Genomic DNA, 23,301 nt, shown 5'->3' with positions numbered 1-23,301 from the left:
CTTGATTAATTCTTGAGTAATGCAGAAATTTGTGTTTGTGTTTCATTTGTATGGCAGCCCATACATATATATATATATATATATATATATATATATATATATATATATATATATACATATATATATATATATATATATATATATATATATATATGTATGGGCTGCCATACAAATGAAACACAAACACAAATTTCTGCATTACTCAAGAATTAATCAAGCAAATGAAAAAAAAAATTAAGCATGTGGAGGTTTTAGCGTGCAATAATTGATTCTATGGTGGTTAAATACTCAACCCCGCTCTCTAAGGGGGAGCGCTGCCATACAAATGAAACACAAATTTCTGCATTACTCGAGAATTAATCAAACAAATGAAACCAAATTTGGGTACGAGAAACGTTTCTATGATGGTATGACACCTCTTCCTCCTCTGGAAAGGAAAGGGGTTCCCATAAAAATAATGCACATATTTCAACCAAACATATTCCAACCAAACATGACAATTGCAAATTTTCGGAAAACTCTGAAGGAAAATGGTAAAATTCGAAAAATTCACTTCGCATGTGTTCTACAATTACATATTGACAAGCGTTGTTAGTCGATTTGATTTTTGCGGTAACGAATTTGTTCTTCGTTCGAAAGTGGAAATTGATTTTAATGTGATAAAACGCACTCCTATATCGTTTCCTGTCTATATAAATAAAAATGGATCGCCGAATGTGTTGATAAAAGTAAAACTCGAGAAAGGAATTGTCTGATTTAGGGCTGTCTTTATTCTATCATATTTTCTGTATCAAACATTTATTCCATGTAACGGAGAAACATGTTATTTGCAAGTGGATGAAAAATCTTGCACGAGAATTGTGTCTGAAAATAATCTGATATTATAATGTCGAGTTTTGGTAGAAGTACTGAAATTTTATAGTAAAAAAATAATTTTTAAGTGGTTATTAGAATCAATCAATTTAGATTAGATCAATCATTGAACAGTTCTGCGATTGGACCCATCAACGTGCGCTTAATAAGAAAACGTCGATGTGAGAACGAAAAATAAATTTTGGGCGGGACGAAGTTTGTCGGGTTTGTCGGGACTAGTTTTTAAATATATGTGCCAGATATTCGCGAGTGTTGTTAATATTTTCGTAATTTTCGTAACTCTACGGTTGCAGTGATATGAAAAAGACGGCAAAATATAACGTGTAGTAAAAAATAAACCTAAATTTGCATGTAGCTGGTCAAATATGCACAAAATTCAAATTCAGGTCTAATATGCACCGATCTGTTTGATAAACTGTTGCCATTTTGAAAGTAATTTATTTTATTTTATTAGTTTTATTATTAATATTAGATACAATCATGCCTCTCTCAAACATGATTTTCTGACTCCACCAAACACGCTGCAAAACCTTCCTGACCGTCGAACTTTACTTGGCCACCGTTTTTGCCAGCTGACCACGTTTCGACAACGAACATTTCCGCTTAATGTTGTCGTGAGTGACCTGCTTCTCATCATCAGCCTAAAAATGGTTCGATTTTGTAACTATTCAATAGTGGTTCGCAGATGGGAACTCGGTTACCGGAACGGATCAACAAATGAAAATGAAATGAGTCATACCATCACAAATCCGTCTGAGTTATGTTTATGACTAAATGTTATCTTTCTAATGGCCCAATAGCCTGTTTTGTGCTGATGGCCGATCAAATAAACTAAAAAAAACTTATATTTCTAATGCCACCTAACGTTATCCAATTGCACTTATACAAAACAAAAACAAACTACTATTGAAAAATAAAGAATTTCTTTTCACTAAAGTTATATGTAGTTCTAATGCGCCAAGCTTCTTGTACAGATTAGATAAGCATATTATCTGCCTATACTTCAATGAGTTACATGTGATGATGTGTTTCAAGAGATGAATAGTGATATCACGAATGTGAAACTCAGGAACGTTGTAAAACATAGATCTCGTAGCATTCCGTCACTCGGCTTAGCACTCAGCGGTCAGCTTCTTGTGAAAGAAGCTCTATGCACCTTGCAGTTCTTAGCATTCCAGTTATCATGAAAGTTCGCGAATGTCCATTTCATCGACGAGCACAATTGTCATCTTTCCAATTCCGCCCGAGCTCCCCTCTATTTAAACATTATGTATTGTCCATTTCTTATCATTTTTAAGATTCAGGGGTTATTTTCGGCATCAATAAATCACAGCGCTACGCATAATTTCAAATGTGTCTATTCTGGTTCGTTTTTCGTTTTGTTTTGTGGTAGAACATTTCTTCTCGTTTCACACCATTATGTTATGGAAAGTTGTTTCTTTTTCTATCTGCTGTATTGTTGTTCTTCATCCAATCATGTTTTTCAGAAGATGCTTGCTTGTTAACACAAGCATTTCAGATTTTCCATGTTATTGCGCTGTTGACTGTTTGGTCTCCTCCCCCAAATGTAGTCCTTCTCGAATGTAAACATTCTCTGTATATCTGATATACAAAATTTTACCCTGTGTGATTCTTTTTTTCGTTACTATCCAATCTATTTTGAATGGTATTTTGAAACATTTTCTGCTGATTGGAATGAGTACATGAGTTCTAGTGGGTATGCTTCCATAAGTCATAGTTTTGTTTTAAGTACATCTACAGTTACGCATTACTATGGATTACTCTATTTTTTTGGATTATGTGTGCTTTTATCGGTTTCAAATCTTCGTTAAATATTTATTAATCTAGCACGACAAAATATGGGGGGAAGATTTTCGAAATCATGCTTGTGTTATCGCGATAAAACCAACAGAAAAGGGTTAACCTTCAAGTTATGAGTATTTCAGTTTGTTTAATTTTTACTTCTTTTATTATGTTACTTTTGGCAGACAAGAAAAACCATTCAGAACGAATAGAAATCAAATTTGCTTGTAAATACATTAATATATCTTTTAAGTATAGGAAAACAGCAAAACAACAATACATTCTTCGCTTCTCGTGGCCCTACGTGAACTATCACTAAGATTTGTTGCTCTTTTAGAATATTGAACATCAAAACGAGGTGGAAATTTGCCTCTACGGTCAAAAGCCGAACGCAAAAAGGAGGAAATTATTTCCGGCCTGATGAATCATGTGTTTGGCACCTCTTTTCCCATCAACTTCATCATCACTAGCTTCATTTATCGGTGTTTGCTTCTTTCACACACTCTTCGTGTATTTCCCACTAACAAATATCAATTGTAAGATTGCATGTATATTTATGTATGAATGTTTATCGGAATAAAATCCTTCCACTTTCTTCCCGTGTTCTTCTCTGTTCAATTGAATTTTTTTATCACTAGTTGATTACAACGTTTCACACATTACATTGCCACATTATTTGTATTTCACAATTAGCTTTTGACTCTGACTCATCACATGTTAATCATGCACACACGCGTTAGATTGGATTAGTTTTAATGTATATTCTTGTTTTGCTTTGTTTTTTCCTCCAGCAACGATCAACTTCTAAAAGATTTTCTGGGATATTAACTGATATACTGCTCCGGTTACACAGTTGAATGCGAGATTTTGGGTAAACTTTCACTAGTGCTAATTCAATATCGCTAGAGCAAATTTTGGAACGGTCTAAACTTCTTGAACAATCTTTTGTTTTTCGATAGAAGAATATTAAGCTAATTGCTCTGACCGTCTTTTCAGTCACAGTGGAAATGTTTTGAAAATGCTGACGCTGCGTGAAAATATACGAAACGAAACGAAACAGAAAACAAGCTTATACTATACAGCGAACAACGAACAAAAAACGTTTTATTCTCGTTTTAAATAATTATAAAGAAAGAAAGAAAGTTCATTCTGAATGCACCCTCCCCTTGCATACGATTGGTGTGTATACATATAGATATAGACTCTTTGAAAAATACTTGTTCGTTTTTCTTCTATTGTGCAACAAACATATATATATATGACAGTTAGACTCTCATCTTTGTAGCAAATTCTCGCTGGAAAAAAAACTCTGATCAAAAACATATACTAACAGAAGAAAGAACAAACGAAACACGGAATATAAATATATGTATATGAATTGCCATTGACTTGCACTGAGGCGCTTACAGCTCACTCTTTTCATACATATCCCGCCCGATTAAGCGAAATGAATAAATCAATTAATAAACTTCAGTTAATAAAAAAACAAACGAAATAAAATTACTAAACACGTTCACATACAAAATCATAAGAATAGGCGTCTCTGTAGAATGATAGGTTAATCAGTCGTATCGTTTTGTTTTTTTTTCTACTCGCTCATCGCCTGCACAATACAACCTAATTGTATTGTTAATTTACAAATGGTACTCTATCGTTTGCTCAATTCAATGTTTCAATATAACTCACACTAGATGCATTGGAGAGACAAAAAGATGGTATGTATATTATGTGTTTTGGGTATGATTGATTAAATATCCCTATCTCCAGATATCGGCGAATGTTCACTCGTTTCTTGTCTACTTCTTCCGTGACTTTTAACAACTAATTCTAGGATGCTAGTTCTGCTGCTACAGCGGCTACTATCACTACTTCTAACGCTAAATTTCACGACGACGACGATGTGGAAGTAGCGCCCATACCTGTAATATCCTTCCGCGACAGCTGCATATCACTGAAGTCGATCTCGTTGGTAGAGTCGATCGACTGAATCGAGGTGCTCTTGATCATGCGTAGGTTCAGCGGGGTACCGCGGCACTTGAGCGCTGCCAGCTGGTGATGGGAAACGAGTGGCCGTTAGTATTTCATCGAAAATGGGTGACGAACAAAAACTACTACACTAACCAAAGAAAGAGAAGATATACACACACAGAAGATTAGTAAAGTGCTATAATGCTGGCATGCAATGTAAGCTGGAAACTAGGACGAGATTATGTACGGTTCAATTCTAAAAAAAACTGCTGTTGAAACATATCCGTGAAAACACGAGAATCTACTTTCTACAATGAATGAATAGCTAGGACGAACTTTGAGTTTAAATACTCCAACTCGTTTGCGAGAGGACCTACCACATACTTAAGCAATAGCATTCATCCGATTGAAATGTTTAGCAGAAAGAAAATTTTATGTACAAACGCTTCCCCAGATTTCAATGGATACGTCCTCGGTTTAGGTCTTGGGCCAATAAATACCTCATTCAGGGCTAGATTCGTGAATAAGATTTCTTGTATTTCTTATACAACTATTCCGAACGTACGTTACGGATACAGTTTTTTCTGATCTAGACTTTTGCTAGACTTGCTTCCTCTCTCAGGCATCCCACTAGTACACCCTTCTCGCTACAGTTGATAGTAAATTGAATCGACCGTTTCTGTGAACACGCAACTAGTACTCACAACCATACACATGACACACTTTCCGATAGAGTACGAATGCATGAAATCACACTGTATTGAAATAATCGGTGCTTCGCCGGATGTGTTTAAATTGTAGTGAGCCGAAAGGACTACTCATTTTCCATCTTTCGTGTTTGCTTTTTCGTCAATCCTATCGCTGTGACAGCTTTACCAGAGCGATGGACGTCTTCGGTAGGATCCAACATTTTCGAAGACGAACTATGAAAATCTACTCTCCTCTCAGTCCCTTCGCTTCGACTAGGATTACTCCGGCATTCGCCGTCAACATGACATGAATTAACTAGAAATTAATTGACAAGTGTAAGAGCAAGGATGACTGATGAACTATTCTAGTAAATCATTATTTAAATTGACGTGACGAATGAATACAAATCTGCCTCTTCATCAACCTGACTTCGATCCACCCCTATTACTCCACCCTGGCATGTACCCCATTGCCCGCGTACACAATCTTATTTTAACGTCCATATTAAGTGAAACGAAAACTAGATTTCTGTTGCAAAAAGTAGTTACACCATTATTGGACGGCTCCATTGTTTACCCACCGTGAACTCAAGCATCGATACATGAGAGGGAGAAACGAATTCAGTCTGGGGGGGTTTCTACAGTATGCCGTGAACTCCATTTAACGGTGAAGCATGAAATCGGGGAAAAGTGTTGCCTGAACCGATTTTTTATACGCTTACGAACTCCTGAGGTAACAAACAAGCAGTTTTGTGTATACCACTAGACACTCAAACTGACAAATTACAGTTAGGCGCCATGTTAATCTTCTCTCTATCGTTCCAATGTTAGTACATATCCAGCCGAAGCTTGGGGGCACAACTCAATTTGTCAGCTTGGTTGCCTAGTGGCACACACAAAACTCCCTGTTAGTTACCACAGGTACGGAAAACATATAAGATCATGCGGATCGGTAATATGTAATGGGATGGTTGTTGACTGCTTTTGCTTTCCTATATTCTTTACCTCAAATACCATCTCAAGTCACTACTGCAAATATAAGATCAATAAACTATTGATTCTCTAATACGCAAAAAATAGATTTGGCATGCACTGGAATCTTCATAAGACAAGAAATCCAGGAGTAGTGTTCAAATCAATACAACCGATTCGGGACTTCAAACTTGAGATAGAACGCTCTATTGAATAAAGCAAGTGATGATGATGATCGATGATTATCGCGAATGAACGTATTTTTTAAGTAAAAATTTGAATGATGATGGAAAAATAGGAAAAGTCCTGAATTCATTACTCCCTCGTTGAAGGATATGGATTTAGCCATATTCGTTCGTTGAAGATATAACTGACATGAATAAAACCATGAAGCAATCAAAAAATCTGTTTCAAGATAAACAAAAATTCGTAACCGACAAAAGTACCTATAAAGTATCATGCTTTTCAGATCGAACCATGCAATAATAATAAAACTGATCGCTCTCGCTTGTTTCGCTAGAACGGGCAACAGACTTTCACGACAAAATAATAACCTTCATTTACCGCTCCGATCGCAAACCATCGACGGTGGTCACGCGGCTGACGATGGCGCTACTTCCTTTCAGACGAAGAGAATTGATGATGTGCTACCGATGACTATGATAATACTGTTGTAGTTTCGTGATGCTTGGGTTTGCTAATATGACTAGGATTTTTGATACTGCTTCGTTTATGACGAATTGCTGAGATTATAATAACTTTGGTTCAAGTGAAAAATAAACCTCACACCAAATGCGATGTAATGACTTTTCCTAATGTGAATAATGAGCGCTTATAATAATTTGTCAGGCAGGCCTTCTATGCCTGTCGCCATGTGACACACAAGGTTCTCAGTTCTTAGCACAATGAACGCGTGCTTAGGAGATCCACTTCCACGGTTCAGTTTCCGGACTGGTTATCGGTGTAGGGAACTATAAAAGATTGTAGATGAGAATATATCAATCGTTCCACGTCCCCTCGATGTTTCATGTTGCTTGTATGGACTTCACCCAAAATAAGATCTTATGAATGAACTGACTATTGAATGAAACTAAAAATTACTGTGAATGAATATGGAAAGCGTTGCAACAGAAATTTGAGCTGTTAACACTGTTGATTAGTGAGCATGAGTGAGGCACAAAAAAAAAGTTGTAACTTTGATGTGTTTCTATGTTAATATTCAGCTTGAAATGTGTGAGTTATGTGCAGTGTTACTGGAAATGATCACAACGCTTTTGCTGCATGTGTATTTACAACCATATTTTGTCGAATCTTGACCAGAAGGGCATCCGGCGCACCTACCTCCGCTTTCAGCTCTGCAACTTTGTCCTGTAGGTCTCGGACACGGTCCGATTCGTCTAAATTCGACCGCAGCTCACCCTCGGCTAGCATTTCGGAGTTCTAAAAAAATAGGTTTATGCTGGAGAATAAAAATATGCAAATTTATATGATACCTTTGTCTCCAGTCGGGAAATCTCTTGCTTTAGTTCAGCTACCGTCTGGCTCTGCTCGGTGAACTTAATTTTCACGTTCATTAGTTCGTCCTTCATGCGCGATTCGAGATCGGAATATCGGTGCTGTTGTTCGCGAGCCTTGTTAGCCAACTCTCTCTCCCGAGCCAATGCTTCCTCTAGCTCTTCCTTAACCTTCTTAGATTCCTCGTCCTGACGACGGAGCTGATTGGTAGATACCTGCACCTGCGTCTCCAGCTCCATGACCTTCAGCCGTAGCTCTTTCAACTCGGTTAGTGTTTCCATCTCCCGAATCCGAGTGGTCATCAAATCCTCTTCCAGTTTTTGCATTTCTGCCGTTCGAGAGGACTCCCAAAACAAAAGTTTCTTCGCTCCTGATTCGCTACTTTGGGCGGCTTCGTTCCGCTGCTCGGATAGCTGTCGTTGCCACTGGGTGCTTAGCTCCTGTACGCGCTGCTTGAGATCCTTCAGTGAGAGACTCGCCTCCGCTTCCCGTAACTTACTCGCTATCAGTTCATCCTGCAGATGTGCTACCGAGTTGTCGATGGTCGTCTCACGGAGGCGTTTCTTGTCCTGAGTTTTGTTAATGTTATTGTTAATATGATTCCAGAATTGCGTTCCAGTGCGAACGTCTACTAACCTCTTCCAGTTCTTGGATTTTAGTCTTCAAATTTCGTATCACATCTTCGCTTTCGGCTAGACTCTGGCGCACCTTGACGAGCTCCTCCAGCAGACAGGAAACCATCTCGTCACGCTGCTTTAGCGCTTCCTCCTTCATGATGAGTTCATCGAAGGAATTCTGGCGGGAGTTGTTCTGCGGAAGGCGATGAAAGATGTGCATTTTAGACGAAATGTGTTAATTGATCATGGGTGGAAAAAATCGACATACACAGCAATATGCAATGGTTTAAAAATACGAAAAGAACATTGAAACAACTTTTGTCTACAGTATTCAGCAAAACATTCGGAGATTATTTAAATTATGAAAATGTCCACACTTGTCCACGTGGACGCGGACTTGTATACCCAACTGAAACACGAAGCAGGGCTGATTGGGCTTGGGATCAATCCGTCTAAGACTAAATACATGCTAACTGGAAGGACTGATCGCAACAGAATTCTTCTTGGTAGTAGTGACCAACGACCACGAGCATGAGGCGGTAGAGGAATTTGTCTATCCTGGCTCGTTAATAACAACTGACAACCACAGCCGTGGAATTCGAAGACGCATAGTCAATCATGGGATCTGCAGAACCTTATGAATCCAACAAACTCTGACCCTGTACGAAGTGTACCATGTACAAATCCCTGATTCGACCGGTTGTTCTCTACGGGCACGAAGCATGGACGATGCTCGAAGAGGACTCATAAGCACTTAGTGTTTTCGAACGCCGAGTGCTCAGAACAATATACGATGATGTACAGGAAAACGGAGTATGGAAAAGAAGAATGAACCACGAACTGGCGCAACTCTCCGGCGAACCCAGCATCCAGAATGTCGCCAAGGCTGAACAAGTACGATAAATGTTGCAAGATTGCTGGACAGCAGCCCTGCAAAGGTGGTGTTCGCATCGAATCCGGTGGGAACAAGAAGAAGAGGAGCCCAGTGAGCGAGGTGGTTGGACCAGATGGAGCAGGACTTGGCAAGAGTCGAAGCGGCCGGGAGTTGGAAAACTGCATCTATGGACCGGGTTCATTGGAGAAACAATGTTGTGAGCAGTGTTGCCACATTTTAATCTGTACCAGAGGGGTTAAAAATCTTTCTCATCTGTACTTTTTCTTCAAAAATCTCTACCATTGAAAATATTCGTTGTAGAAAAAATCTTTATTAGAATGATAAAAAAAACTCATTTATTTACTACTAAAACTACATTTACATTTGCAAGTTATTCCAGTGTTTGATGATGCTTATACAAAGCCACTATGTTTAATCAAATCTTTTGGTCTCAAAATAGTGTCCATCGTATCGTTTCTGAGCCGATTTCGATGCTTATTTCCGGTCTGATTATATTCAGAAAAAAATGCCGAGGAGTGACAACGCATCGAAGCGCCCAAAATGTGTGCGAACCGTCAATTCTTTTTAGACATAAAATTTCGGTCCACCAATCCTGCACATGCTCGTTTCCTGAAGCTGTGATTTCCCTACAGAGTAATTTCAACTTTAGGGTACGGAATTCATTCTCCAGATATTATATATTCCCATCGTAAAACCCTGGAAACGAATTTCGTAATTATGAAAGTGATCAATTATTGCATTCGCGTGTCGACATCTGGATACGAAATTAGTTTGTATGAGGCCAACTATTATCTATCAGATTAATCGTCCCTAAGGCAGTTTTAAATTGCTTTGAAATTTTTTTCTTGGCGTTATTTACCTACTAGAAGTACGTTGTTCTGACCCTAATTTGAACTATTTTCTATAAATACCAAAATACTCTCTCCAAAACTCCAATACTCTCACCAAAACTTACTATTATAATATAGAATTATCTTTAGACACGATTTTTGTATGATATTTTTTCACTGCTTTCAAGAAAAAGTGATTTTCATTTACATAAAGTACTAATTTGATTAGGGAAAAATAATTTTCATTCATAATTTTTATTTTAAATGTGTGTTCATTTCTTCTGCAAACCCATATTGTCATGCCTACTCCCCCCATTCCGTAATACGAAGTTCAATGCCGTCAAGGCGGATTATACATTTTTTTATTATCCGCCGCACCAAGCGATGCTGCGGCGTTGATGCTGCTTCCTTAAATATATAAGAAATCTCACACGCGGAAAAAATCTGTACCATTCTGTACTTTTTGACGAAAATCTGTACTCTGTACCGTACAGAAAAAAACCGAAAAAATCTGTACTTTTCCAGATAATTCTGTACGTGTTGCAACACTGGTTGTGAGTAGGATCTAATCACTTCATGGGATATAGCATCATTGTAAATAAGTAAATTTCAAAACGAATACACATCAAGTACATCAAGTGAGACTCGATGTTGTACGTGAAAGGGTTAAAAATGATCAACATTGTTTCTTCAAGTGTGGATTTCCATTCCGCTTCAGCATTCAGACGAAGTTGTTTCGTTCCTACTTTCATTTAAATGTGATAATTGTTTGTAATACGCTTCTATCGGGCTCGATGAGTTTTAGGTAAAATTATTAGGAAAAATATCATAAGCATAATTTTTACAGGTAGACAAACATTTAATCAACTATATAGTATTCGTTCGGTAACTGGACGAGAAAGGAAGCCCAGTTATCAACATTCGCTTGCTAACTGGATCGGCATGTAGAACGTCAAATGAAATCGAGGGGAACTTCAATAAATGAACAAATGACTGTCAAATGAAACACAAATTGAAATGAGTAAACAAATGAAACACAAATTTCTTCATTTGCTTGAGACTTAATCAAGCAAATAAAACCAAATTTGGCATATGACGTAACGGAGAAACAAGTTATTTGCAAGTGGTTGAAAAATCTTGAATGAGAATTGTGTCTGAAAATAATCTGATATTATAATGTCGAGTTTTGGTAGAAGTACTAGGAATTTTATAGTGAAAGATAATTTTAAAGGGTAGATTAGAAGATCGATCAATGAATAATTCTGCGATTGGATTGGAAATTGAACAACGCTTAGTAAGAATACGTGGATGTGATAATGAAAAATAAATTTTAGGCGGGACGAAGTTTGCCGGGTAAGCTAGTGAATCAATAAAAAGGCAACTTTTTTTAATTTTTCTTTTCATAAAAAAAATAAACTGTCATAAAATTCGTGCAGAAAACTTGTTTTAAATTTCAAACTGCCGCCAACACATTTTTATAGACTTTTGACTCTTTACTGACTTTACTTTCTCCTGTACTCGCGTGCAAAATCATAACACGTATACTCGCGCACGGTGTCACAGACCGAAAATTGAACTTCTCTGTAATGTTGACAATGTGTATTTTTCAGGCTTTATTGACATTTATTTGAAGAAGAAGGTATGATTGAATGAAAAAAACTCAAAAAAATATGTTTCCTTCGTCTTTATTATGTTTTAATTAGAAGACTATTAAAACATAATAAAGACGAAGGAAACATATTTTTTGTTGAATCTATAGCTGAAGATTGTACCGCCCTGTGACCATTCTACCCTGGATTCCTCGAGTCAAGAGAGATGCACCACGATTGATATGAGGTACAGACTAGGGGGGCGTCGCTGATTAATGGTCAGTTGCACCCCAATAGGAAGTATCCCGTGTCTGCCACACAAACAGAGAGTACTGAAGACTGCAACATCCCAATTATGAGAATCTTTGTAATACTAACCTCGAGCCAACCGCGAGTAATCGGTTACATATTACTAACATAGATGTAAGACAAAAATTGTCAAAATATTGAACTCCCGGCCCCGTCAGGCTAACGCCACATGTGCCTTAATAAAATATATATTTGAGAAAAAAAAATTTTATATTCAGCCTCATCAAAACAGAGTAATTTTCGATACTCCAACACAAATAACGAAATTCAAATTTTTCACTGTTATTAATCAAAAGTAAGCAACTGAATATAATTAATGGGAGTATAAAGAGTTATAAAATAACATAAAAACGTATTAATCGATTGTGGTTTCATTGGAGTAATAATCAGAACATAGCATACTGCATACTCGAAACAAACATATTTTTTACATTTCATGCAGTTGTTGCATGTTTTTCGGGACTTTTATCGAAGAGAAGAATGTATAACGACCTTGTAGATGATTTCTAGATGATAATGGTACTGGAATATGAAATTTGCATATTTCTAATATTCTTTGTCTCTGTTTTCTTGGTAAACTAAGAATCAAGGCTTTTTTTTAGATGGGGCATAAAAAGATGATATAGGATGAAAAAAGGATTTCTAGAACTTTCTTTTCTTTTTCTTGTTTTCTTGTCGATATTGTCCATTATAAAAAAATATCCCCGAAACTGTAACTGTAAATTAACATAAGCCACCGATTAGTTCATAGTTCACTGTTTACAATTCTTCCACAAGTGAAATTATTTCACAAGTGTGTATATGCATGACCATTATATTTAGCGAATAACTATACGAAAATCAAACATTTATATTTTGCTTTCAAACGTATGAATCTAACGACGAATAGTTAATATATGGATCCGTTCAATCCAGTTACAAAAGGGACTGAAATCAAATAAGAATAGTCCGGTAATGGTCTTATACATTATATTTAAGAAATATTCCACGCCACTAACATTAATTTATACATTTCATTCAACAATATTCTAGAATATGAAAAAAGACACTTGTCCAAAAAAGTTACACCTATACTCGCGTCGGTGTGTCAGACCGAAAGTGTTAAAAAAGTGACACACGTCCCCTTTGTACCAACACATGCGATACGCTAAACGATGACGAACGACGAATAACGAAGCTAGAGAGAATCGCAAAGTCGTAGTGTTGATATTTTCTGAGAAATGAACGGATTATTGATTTCTCGGTCTGACAGACCAATGCGCGAGAATGGAGTGTTAAATATTACCAATAAATTCATTTTAGAAATTCTAACAATTTCTCTGTAAATTCCTCCTTTTTTCGTAAATTCAATACACTTCAAAAAAAAACATTCCAACTCAATCCACCTGTTTGCTTTTTGTTTATATTTTTCCTTCTCTATACTGTTTTTATTCGCTCTATTGCCATTTTGACATTTCGTCACAAGATGCATAATTAATGCAGGTAGGCCTTAGTCGACTGTGCGTGGCGGTGTGTACAACCAGAAGTGGTAAAATTATGTAGACCTGGGCACTTGTTTTAACCCCTCCCCACTTCAAACGTTTGTAACTTTTTTATTTTTGAATATTCTTCTTTTGTTTAATTATTTTCGTATTTTAAAAAAAATATATAAACAAAAGATAAAATAAAGAATATTAAAAATTTTAATTGTTTTTTTTTTGTTTAGAGCTCGTAAGAACGTTCAAAAATTGTGAATCACTTAAAACTGATTTCAAAATATTTCTTTCTCTGATTGATTCACCAACAATAAAATATATTTCAAAACTTGAATATCGATACATATGAGCCAGAGATCGAAATTCTCGCTCGGCTGCGCGATAAATATTCAGTCAATCAATCTAGTTTTCGATGAACCGTGTATTGTTGATATTTTCGTCTCTTCCTTTTCACCGAAAATTCTTCTTCAGAGAGAAAGAGATGTGGAAAATCTCTATCTCGGAAGTTCAACGAGAATGCTTTTTCGTCTCTCATTTGGTACTGAAAATATGGAACGGAAAATCAAAGCTAACTTTACCAACATTAGTCTGTTAGAGCAGCGTCCAAACGATCTGCATTTGGACAGCGTCTGAATTGTACAAATATTACTCCATCTCATGTTCACTTCACGATGAAACCCAATATTGCCGCATGTTTTCAGCTGTACTGAAGAAGTGAAAAACTATTATCGGCATCAAGGAGTCACTGAAAACGAAACCATTTTTCGGCAATCATAACTCACCGAAAAATAAAAATCGGCTTCGCGTTTCTCGCGAGAATCGAAGTGAGCGTATAACATTCTCTCGCCTCCTATATTCTCAGCTATTTTCCCTCTAGGTGAAAATGGATATTTTTCGTCTTAAATCGGCGAGCATTTCGATCTCTGCATAAGACTAATGTAAAAAAATGTGATGCAGGACAAAACAAATATTTTTTTTCTAAAAACTAAAGGTTAAAGTTCCACCAGCCAATTTTCCAGCCCACTTCTAATTAATTGAAGATAATAATGATTTCAGTAAAATGAAGCATCTCATAAAATCAAAAAAACGAGTCAAAGACATTAAACACAAAGACTAAACAAATCTGCTTCGCAAAATCACCCAAAGTAATCTGGCAACCATAGCCTCTCTACTGCACGAGCACAACACGAACGCGCGAGGCTAACCTCACTCACAATTATTTTCAACGCGAATGCATGCTGCTTTTGGGTGACGTTTCTCATTTTTGCTCGTCAATGCGGACCAATCAAGTCAGTCTGCAGCTGAATAGTTTATTTTCTTTATGTAAAACACACGGAAACAGTACCGAAGATGCTTGTGACGGACGTTGGTGAAGTGAAAATTTACAATCTCAGCGCCGGAAAAGCGCTACCCGACTGGGTATCGGACAAGAAACGGCGCGAGGCGCAGCGCAAAAATGTGGACATCAATCGACGCATCGAGTTGATACAGGATTTCGAGATGCCAACGGTGGCGACCAGTGTGGACATCTCACCCGACGGGCAATACATACTAGCCACCGGAACCTACAAGCCCCGGGTGAAGTGCTACGAGGTGAACAATCTGTCGCTGAAGTTCGAGCGATGTTTCGATTCGGAGGTGGTGAAGTTTAAAATATTGAGCGACGACTACGGCAAAATAGCGTTCCTCCAGGCGGATCGTTACGTTGAATTTCACGCAGCACACGGGCGACACTACCGACTTCGGATTCCACGGTTCGGCAGAGATTTGGATTACCACAAGCCATCGTGCGATTTGTTCCTGGTGGGAACGTCATCAGAGATATATCGTTTGAATACTGAGAGGGGGCAATTTCTTCAATCATATGAAACCTCTGCGAGTAGCATCAATACGTGTGAGGTGAATCCGGAGCACTACTTGCTTTGTGTGGGCAGCCAAGAAGGAACGGTGGAAGCGTGGGATCCACGAACTAAGAGTCGCTGTGGTGTCCTGGATGTTGCGGCTAGCATAAAAAACAATGATAAATTCCCTTCCGTTTCGTCATTGAAATTTAAAAATGGTTTACAGATGGGCGTTGGGACCACATCCGGTCATGTGTTGCTGTACGATATTAGAGCGAAAGAGCCACTGCTAATCAAAGACCACTTGAACGAACTGCCGGTGAAAAAACTTGATTTCAACAAGGAGCATAATGCCGTTTATTCGCTAGATGCCGCGATGTTGAAAATTTGGGATGAAAGTACAGGAAAACAGCTTGCATACATTGAATCGAACAGTAATTTCAACGATTTCACGACGTCTCCGAGAAGTGGTTTATTTTTCCTAGCACAAGAAGATGCAAAGATGCTGACATATTACATTCCCAACCTTGGACCAGCTCCCCGCTGGTGCTCTTTTCTTGACAATCTCACGGAGGAAATCGAATCAGAGTATGTGCAGAATATTTACGACGATTATAAGTTCATTACAAAGCACGAGCTGGCCGAGTTGGGTTTGAGCCATCTGGAGGGAACCAATATGCTGCGGGCATATATGCATGGATTCTTCATTGACATCCGATTGTATAACAAGGCGAAGACAATCGCGGATCCGTTCGCTTTCGAGCGATATCGAAAGGAGAAGATTGCGAAGCAAATTCAGGAAACACGGCCGGCACGGTTGCAGCTGAAATCGAAACTACCGAAGGTTAACGCCGAGCTAGTGGAAAAACTGTTGACCGAGCAGGATGCGGGAAGCAGTAAGCTCAAGGCAGCTGCCAGAAGCCTGCTGAAGGATGATCGATTCAAGGGAATGTTTGAAAATCCCGACTTTGCGGTGGACAAAACGGCCCAAGAGTACCGACTGCTCAATCCCGTACTCACAAGGCTGGATAAAACGAAGGCAAAGAAGTTGAAAGCTCAGCAGGAGGCAGCTGAGGCAGCGGCGGTCAAACAGAAGGAAGGAGAAGAGGAAGGTAGCACAGATGATGATTTGTTCAGCGAGAAGGAAGACAGTTCCGATGATGAACAAGTTTGGACAAAGGAGGTCAAGAGGGAGTATAATCAGATACAACGGGAGACAAAACGTGCGCTTCTGGAGGAGGACGACGAGGATGAAGGGGATGTGGAGTACGATGGATCATCGGTACAGGTGCAGGAGAAGGAAGATTTCAATATTAGTCAGAATAACAGGAAAATTAGCAAAGCGGGGTTGGGTAAGCGGTTGGCCGCTAGCAAACCGGTACAGGTGAAAACGATTGGAGGGCTCGGCAATTGCCAGATGACATTCAGTACCGAGCGCAAGAAGAATAACTACGATAGGAAACGGCAGATGGAGTTGAAGAAGCATCGAGAGGAGAGAAAGCGGGTGATACGACCGACCACTAGCTTAGGATTGAGAAAAGCACATAAAAAGTAGGATGTATTATATATGAATTATTTTACATTCTGATCTATAATTTTTTTTTTTCCTGATCAGAAATAAACCACCATGAACAGTATTTCTTGGTTTAATAAAGAGAAATTCTCCCGTTTTGGCAATGGTTACAATCTTCAGTCTCCATTAGTATTAGTCTATTATCCATTAGCATTAGTCTATTGTTCCGCCGTCTGTGCACGCTCCAACACTCGCGGAAGACTCTCAGAGAATGGCACAAGTAATCTGAAATTTTTTTTAGTAAACTAATAAATAGTTTATAATTTTTCAGTAAATGTTAGATGAATAGTCACATTAGGTTGAACACTCATGGAAATAAATGTGCATGTTTAATCTTCGATGTAATCCACTTTACATGCCTTACAGCTGAAGAACAACAAATCAACTGGACAGATGGTATCGAAGCGGAACTTATCAAGATAAGTCAGGCAAAGTTGCTTAACTGGCTGTCAGAAAGAGTTTGTTTGCCAAACAGCTACCGGAGGAGTGGAATTATTTGGAGTTATTGGTCGTATTTTCAAAAAATGCGGCAAACTAGTCTGTGAAAACTTTTGTGCAATCTCCGTCTTGAATGCCGACTTCAAAGTGCTTTCCCAAATAATATTCCGTCGCCTATCGCCACTAACGGACAGTGTCGTGGAAAGTTATCAGACCAGCATCATCGAAGGTCGGCCTACTACTGACCAAATCAATCCTAAAAAATCCAAAAAAAGGGCTCTTACGTATCATCTATTCATCGAGTTTGAAGCCACATATGATTCAATAACACGAAAAGAGCTAAGGCGTCGTGTACAAATTACGTAACGCTAAAAATCCGGATTTTGAACCGCCTCCCCCCCCCCCCTCCCTACCTAATGCAATTTATTATCTCTAATACACAGAAAGTAACGCAACATCCACCTACCTATCCCTCCCCCCCCCTTATCACGTTACGTAATTTGTGCACGACGCCTAAGAATTATGGACGAACGCGGCTTCCCGACGAAACTGATCAGACTGATTAAGGATACGATGGATAGAATACATTGTTATTCGTGGGAATATCGGTTAGATTACCTGTTTCATTTGAGTCCTTCAAGGGTATTGGCAAGACGATGATCTCTCTTACCTGCAATATTGCGCTTGAGAGTGTTATGATTTTGTGAGTGATATTCCTTAAATCCATCGGCAAATGAATGAGCAACATGGATAGGATAGAAAAAAAAATCAGTTTGTACCCCCAATATGTTCCCGAAAGACGGAAATCTCGCGTAACTTTTGAAAAGGCCCTATGTAACAAATGTACACAAATCGAGTTGATGAATGCACACTATTAGCTTTCAATTATTTAATGTATTGCAAAAACAATCGTTCAAATATCTTCCTCTTCAACAAAGCAGTCAAAACAACGTTTTGAGTTTTTGTTTCTTTCGGGTATTATTATCGTTATTAGTGCAATGCTACGAGTGATAATAATAACGATCTGCCTTTAGCACGAAGTGCAGGGATTTGGATTGTTCTTCAATAGCTATCTTCAAATGCTTATCGTGCAATGAAATTTGTCCACAGAACAAACGCGGTCAGTCAGAACGTGCAATGTAACATTTTTCGCTTCTTCAAACTTCACTTTAACTTCAAACTAAAATCACGGAAAACGGTTACGATTGGTTTTTCAGAGTTATTATTAACTGCTAGTGGTGAAAATAATGATAAAAATCGATTCCTTTTGAAACAATTCGTGGAACAATGTTCTGATTTCCAGCTTCGTTTTTCTCGAATTGACGTAAATGTTACTTAGGACCTTTTCAAAAGTTACTCGAGAAATCCTATGCTAAAGGATGCTCCGCGCAGTTTTGGCATATAACAAGGGAAGCGCTATCGCGCTCCTTTGCACTCAAATGGTTAACTTGTATGGCACAATTTTCAACAGATCCAGTCAAATCATTTGTTCTGCTGATGATGTGGAAACGCCGCTAGAACATTCGAGACGTTAGTAGAACATTATGCTGGACTTCGTACTTAAGAGAGAAAGTTGGACTGAGAATTAATGCTTTTGAAACCAAATACATGTTGACTTCTGGATCCGAGCACGACAGTTAGCTCAATGTTTATTTTGGCTCAATGGTAACAACGGACAATGATAATAGCCGCGTGATAGTCTATGGTCTCCACTAGTACTTTAGGTCCAAAAGACTTAGCAAACGTGCGAAATGTTACCTGTACAAAACGCTCATAAGACGAGACATGGAGAATGCTCGAACAGGTTTCTGAGAAGGGTAAAAAGGATAATGCCGCACAACTGTCCGACAAAAAAGGTGTTTATCAGCTCAGTTTTCATCTTGAGTATGGCAAGTATGTCCAGGCTCTTAATTGGATGCGAATGAAATGTTGTTAAAAATCGCATTCGTCAAATTCCTATCTACCTCACAACCTCAAATTGGCGCTTCAAAAATTTACGTTTATGATCTGTTTATGCTGACAACTAAGCAAACACGAGCCTGATTCTTACAGACGCTTCAGGTCCTACATTCAATTGAAAGTGAAAACGTGTCTCTTTGTAAATTGCAATCAGATTAGACATATTTCTATGTATAACAGCAGCTATATTCCTATTCTTACGTTAAACCCCTTCATAATTATGTTATCACTTTCGAAAATCAATTGTCTTTTTCCTGTTACAATGTCAAATCTTGTCGTGTCTGCTGAAGCACGCGATGATCATGCTATAGTATATTTTAAAAAATCCTTCTCTAGCAATTAGAATGAAAACACAATCGTACAAATAACAATAAAGGTCAATACAGGTCTCAAATCTAATCATGCTCCAAAAACTCTACAAACAGTTCTGAATGTCTTTAAAAACAAGTTGCTTTTGTCAAAAAATACTCAATGCGTTCGAAGCATGTGTTCATTCTTGAATTTTTATGTTTGTTCCTCGCTGGTTACATATAATTTCGTAGTATATTTATTTTTGTTATGCGACCCGCGACACCATGCCTGACGTGTGTTTGTGGCCCCTCTGAAAAAAAAGTTGAACACCACTGATCTAGAGGCTATCGCGACAGCCCAAGCCTATTCTCATTCATGCATATCCGCTGAGGGGAGACAATGAATCATAGGATAGAGAGCATCAGCTCCAAGTGAGTATTGACAATGAAGACTGAAAATATCTGCGCTCATAATTAACAGTTCTCTTGGACGCAAACAATATGGTCGATTTCAAATCAAATAAAGAGCTCTAAATTCTACAAAAAAAAAAGTTCACTATGTACACTCATGCAATTGCCGTATGTTACAAAATACAAAATCATGAATCTAACGCTACTGAAGCCCTCGGATGAAAATAAATCAAAGGTTTCATTCCATTTAGTTGTGTTGGCACAAGCAAGATCAGTTACGTAAATTTCAACTTACAGATTCAAGCGAATTATCCGCGATCTGTTCGGCGACGGAAGAGAGGCATTTCAAGGGTTAGTTGCATATACGGATCCGTGTGTTTTCGAAACAATCTTCAATATTTCAATCAACCAAATTAGTACTCACATTTTCCTGCAATCGCAGACTGAGGGCTCTCACTTCCTCGTTGGCGTTTTCCAGCTGGTGGGACACCTCGAGGTGGGCCCGTCTCAGTGCCAACAGTTCGGACTGGATAGCGTAGCTAGTTTCCTCCTCTTCGGCCCGCGAGACCTGTCCACGAACCAGCCGGTCGGCCAGCTCTGCACTCTCCGCCTCGAGCAACTCATTGCGCTTCTTGAGAAGCCGATTTTCGCTGCGTAACCGCTGTTGTGAAGAGAGAACAAATGATTGCGAAACGACGCGTGATTAGATAATTGTTGCACCCAACAATTCACCCGGTGACAATCGTTACCCTCAATTCAACCATTTCTTCCTGTTCCTTTTTCCGCAGGTCAGCGTACTCTTTCTCCATTTTCTTCATCTTTTTGGTGTTGATCTTCACCTGGAATGCTAGATTGAACAGACCGTCGCTGTCGTTCTCCACCTTCTGGGGCAGTTCTTTTTGGAAATACTGGAAGATGGATATCAAAATGATGTTGGCGCTTAGTTCACAATCCGAATCTTTGCTTCTTACCTTCAACATTGCTTCCATATCGAGCGAAAGGAGGGTATCTTTCCCAATCAGCAACAAAGCAATGGCCACTTTAAAGATAAACTCCATCCCTTCCGAGAGGAACACATCCATTATCCGGCAACTCAGCGTGAGATTCAGAGCGGTGGTATACAGTGTTAAAAACCAGCTGGAAGCGTACATCGAGGTTTGAAAACCCTGCGAAATCAATAGAATTTTGAAATTATAAATCTAAACATTCGTTCGATGATCCGATGATCCACCTGAGACTGAAAGTGCAGATGCAATTCGGGGATCTGTTCCTGAACAATACTCTCCAGCTGGTACATACAGAGGCCCAGTTCTGCCATTGATGGTTTAAACATGTCTCGCATACGATACTGTTGCATGATCTGCACCAAAACGGAGAAAGCATCCTCCTCTGGCATCTGGAAGAGCAAAATATTATATATGACATTCATAATGCTGTTATTACAATGAAATACCACCTGCATCAGCAGGAGCCCAACGATGAAGCCCGAGCCCTGACAGTAGCCCACCTCCCGATCGTGGAGCGAGTATGCCTTCATCACATTAAACAACGCCTCCTGTCCGAGCCCATCCTTCTCTTTGAAGAAATCATGCTCCGGATAAGTTCGGGCGATGTCCCTCCGGATCACCTTCTCACAGGCACTGGTCGCTTTGATGTATTCTGCGTACTGCTTCTTATCGGCCTCTGTAGCACCACAAAGCAACTGCCAAACGATGGCCCGGAAGTGATGGGGAATTCCCTTGCGTACCAACTCCTTCACCGTGGGAGCTTTCCGCTTCTGACCGGCCTCCCAGTCGGCCACAATGCTAGCCCATGTCGACCAGATATCCTCCTCACCCACGGAGGAACCCCCGGAGTTGAGTGAAATTTGACTCGTATCGGAACTCTTGCGGCTGTGCGCTGAACTCTGTAGAGAGTTGAGACTCTTCGAGTCACTCTCGATCAGTTTGTTTGCGGCCTCCAGTTTTGCTAGCAGAGAGAGTTCAGAACTTGGTAGAGATTCGGTCATATCCGGGTGGGGATGGTTAGTGCGCAGATTGCTATTGCTGTCCGATTCCGACACCGTCAATGTCATACTACTAGACACCTACAGTGTTTTAAGCGAGGAGGGGGAGGCCACGCGAGCAGGCGAGGATGTCACGCGAGAGACGTTCAGAGTAGCATTAAATGAGGAATGAATGGGTTCCCTGTCTCGTATGTTTTTTGATTTATCCCACCTTAACTCAATGTCCCAAATGTTTTTAGGGATGACATACAATGTTTGTGGGATGACAAGCGGATAGGCGCGGAGGAATGTACGAACACAGACTGCTTCTGTAGCAACGTTTAGCCACAAAATAGACCTAAACACTAGCTGGTGCGGCCAGACTGCAGCAGGGCCACATCAATGAATACTGCTTGCTTAGCATGGGCAATACATTAACTTACATCAATAATAAATAGAACATTTCTCCCTCTGTGGCATTTACAGCGCGTCACGCGAAAAATAATACTTTTTTGGCTAGCCTGACAATTAAGAACTACTAACAAGCAGTACACAGTACGGTACGTGTTTGCGGGGATGATAAATAGAGGACCAGTAGATGAACGTATACAGAAAAAAAAAATAATACCAGAGATAATACAGAAAACAGACGCGGCTGGCTCGCTATCCGGCAATACTGTCGAGAGAACGATAAGCAATACTAGGCAACCGTTTGAGAATGCACGGATTGCTGCTGTTGCTGCTGGTGCTGCTGTTGCGATGCTCAACCTCTTCCTTCTCTTTTGTTTCCCGGTCGCGTTTGTGTACGGATGCTGCGCGCCGTTCAAACGAGATCTTGCGCGGGGCGTGAGATGAATGGCAGAAACGAGTGGACGGGCGGCATGGAGTGTATAGTTTACAAATACTTTTAGTTTCTAGCGGTCGGGAGGGAAAACAAACAAAGATCTTCTCTTTTGCCACTTGGAATCTGTGGTTTGTTCGTTTGTTGTTGTTTTTCCCCCAGTAGCGGCTTTTATCCTAATCGGGATTTAAACGTTGCGCGATGGGATGTTTGAGCGAACGTGTATGTGTGCCTGCGAAAGTATAAATGACGAACTGCGAGTGGGTGGTTTGGGGATGATGAAGATGCTGGTGGTATCTCCCTTCTTCTCGCGAGGCGTGGCAGGCAAAAAGCACGATGCGGTGATAGTGATTATAACAATGATTATGGTGTGTGATGAGGTTCTTATGCGGTGCTTTCTATTGCTGCGTTTGTTCTTGTCGTTGTCGT

General features: G+C 39.3%; 2 protein-coding genes across 8 annotated transcripts; one reads left to right on the top strand and one right to left on the bottom strand.

Annotated features, from left to right (window-relative positions):
- Positions 1–2,215: 2,215 nt before the first annotated feature.
- Positions 2,216–22,803, bottom strand: LOC129767449 (ecotropic viral integration site 5 ortholog). Of its 7 annotated transcripts, none has more exons than XR_008741558.1 (11): positions 21,501–22,803; positions 21,279–21,443; positions 21,019–21,213; positions 20,797–20,955; positions 20,472–20,708; positions 20,343–20,366; positions 8,457–8,630; positions 7,799–8,389; positions 7,647–7,745; positions 6,870–7,276; positions 4,586–4,725 (listed from the first exon to the last, which is right to left on the bottom strand). XR_008741558.1 is itself a non-coding variant. In XM_055768401.1 (10 exons), exons 1-10 carry the CDS (start codon positions 22,119–22,121, stop codon positions 4,561–4,563), a joined length of 2,430 nt encoding a protein of 809 aa, XP_055624376.1. In that variant the 5' UTR covers positions 22,122–22,803; the 3' UTR covers positions 2,216–4,560. The 7 variants fall into 7 exon arrangements, 4 of the variants coding, with proteins under 4 accessions (XP_055624376.1, XP_055624461.1, XP_055624538.1 ...); XR_008741553.1 differs by having other exon boundaries at positions 4,587–4,725; positions 6,860–7,276; XM_055768401.1 differs by lacking the exon at positions 6,870–7,276 and having other exon boundaries at positions 2,216–4,725.
- On the top strand, positions 14,770–17,056 carry LOC129767701 (nucleolar protein 10). Its single transcript, XM_055768895.1, has one exon. It carries the CDS (start codon positions 14,886–14,888, stop codon positions 16,929–16,931), a length of 2,046 nt encoding a protein of 681 aa, XP_055624870.1. The 5' UTR covers positions 14,770–14,885; the 3' UTR covers positions 16,932–17,056.
- Positions 22,804–23,301: the final 498 nt, after the last annotated feature.

The sequence above is a fragment of the Toxorhynchites rutilus genome, chromosome 1 (genome assembly GCF_029784135.1).
Source record: "Toxorhynchites rutilus septentrionalis strain SRP chromosome 1, ASM2978413v1, whole genome shotgun sequence".
Classification (NCBI taxonomy): Eukaryota; Metazoa; Arthropoda; class Insecta; order Diptera; family Culicidae; genus Toxorhynchites; species Toxorhynchites rutilus.
The sequence above is the reverse complement of the archived record's forward strand: the minus strand, read 5'-3'. Positions and strand labels throughout refer to the sequence as shown.

What these genes read in the sequence shown, in the direction of transcription:
- LOC129767449 (XM_055768401.1), bottom strand. Translation starts at nt 22,121, where the DNA reads ATGACATTGACGGTGTCGGAATCGGACAGCAATAGCAATCTGCGCACT. An exon ending in AAGAAATGGTTGAATTGAGG is followed by an intron (nt 20,709 to 20,796) that starts GTAACGATTGTC and finishes TCTTCACAACAG; the next exon opens with CGGTTACGCAGCGAAAATCG. An exon ending in TTGCAGAGCTGAAAGCGGAG is followed by an intron (nt 4,726 to 7,646) that starts GTAGGTGCGCCG and finishes TCCCATCACCAG; the next exon opens with CTGGCAGCGCTCAAGTGCCG.
- LOC129767701 (XM_055768895.1), top strand. Translation starts at nt 14,886, where the DNA reads ATGCTTGTGACGGACGTTGGTGAAGTGAAAATTTACAATCTCAGCGCC.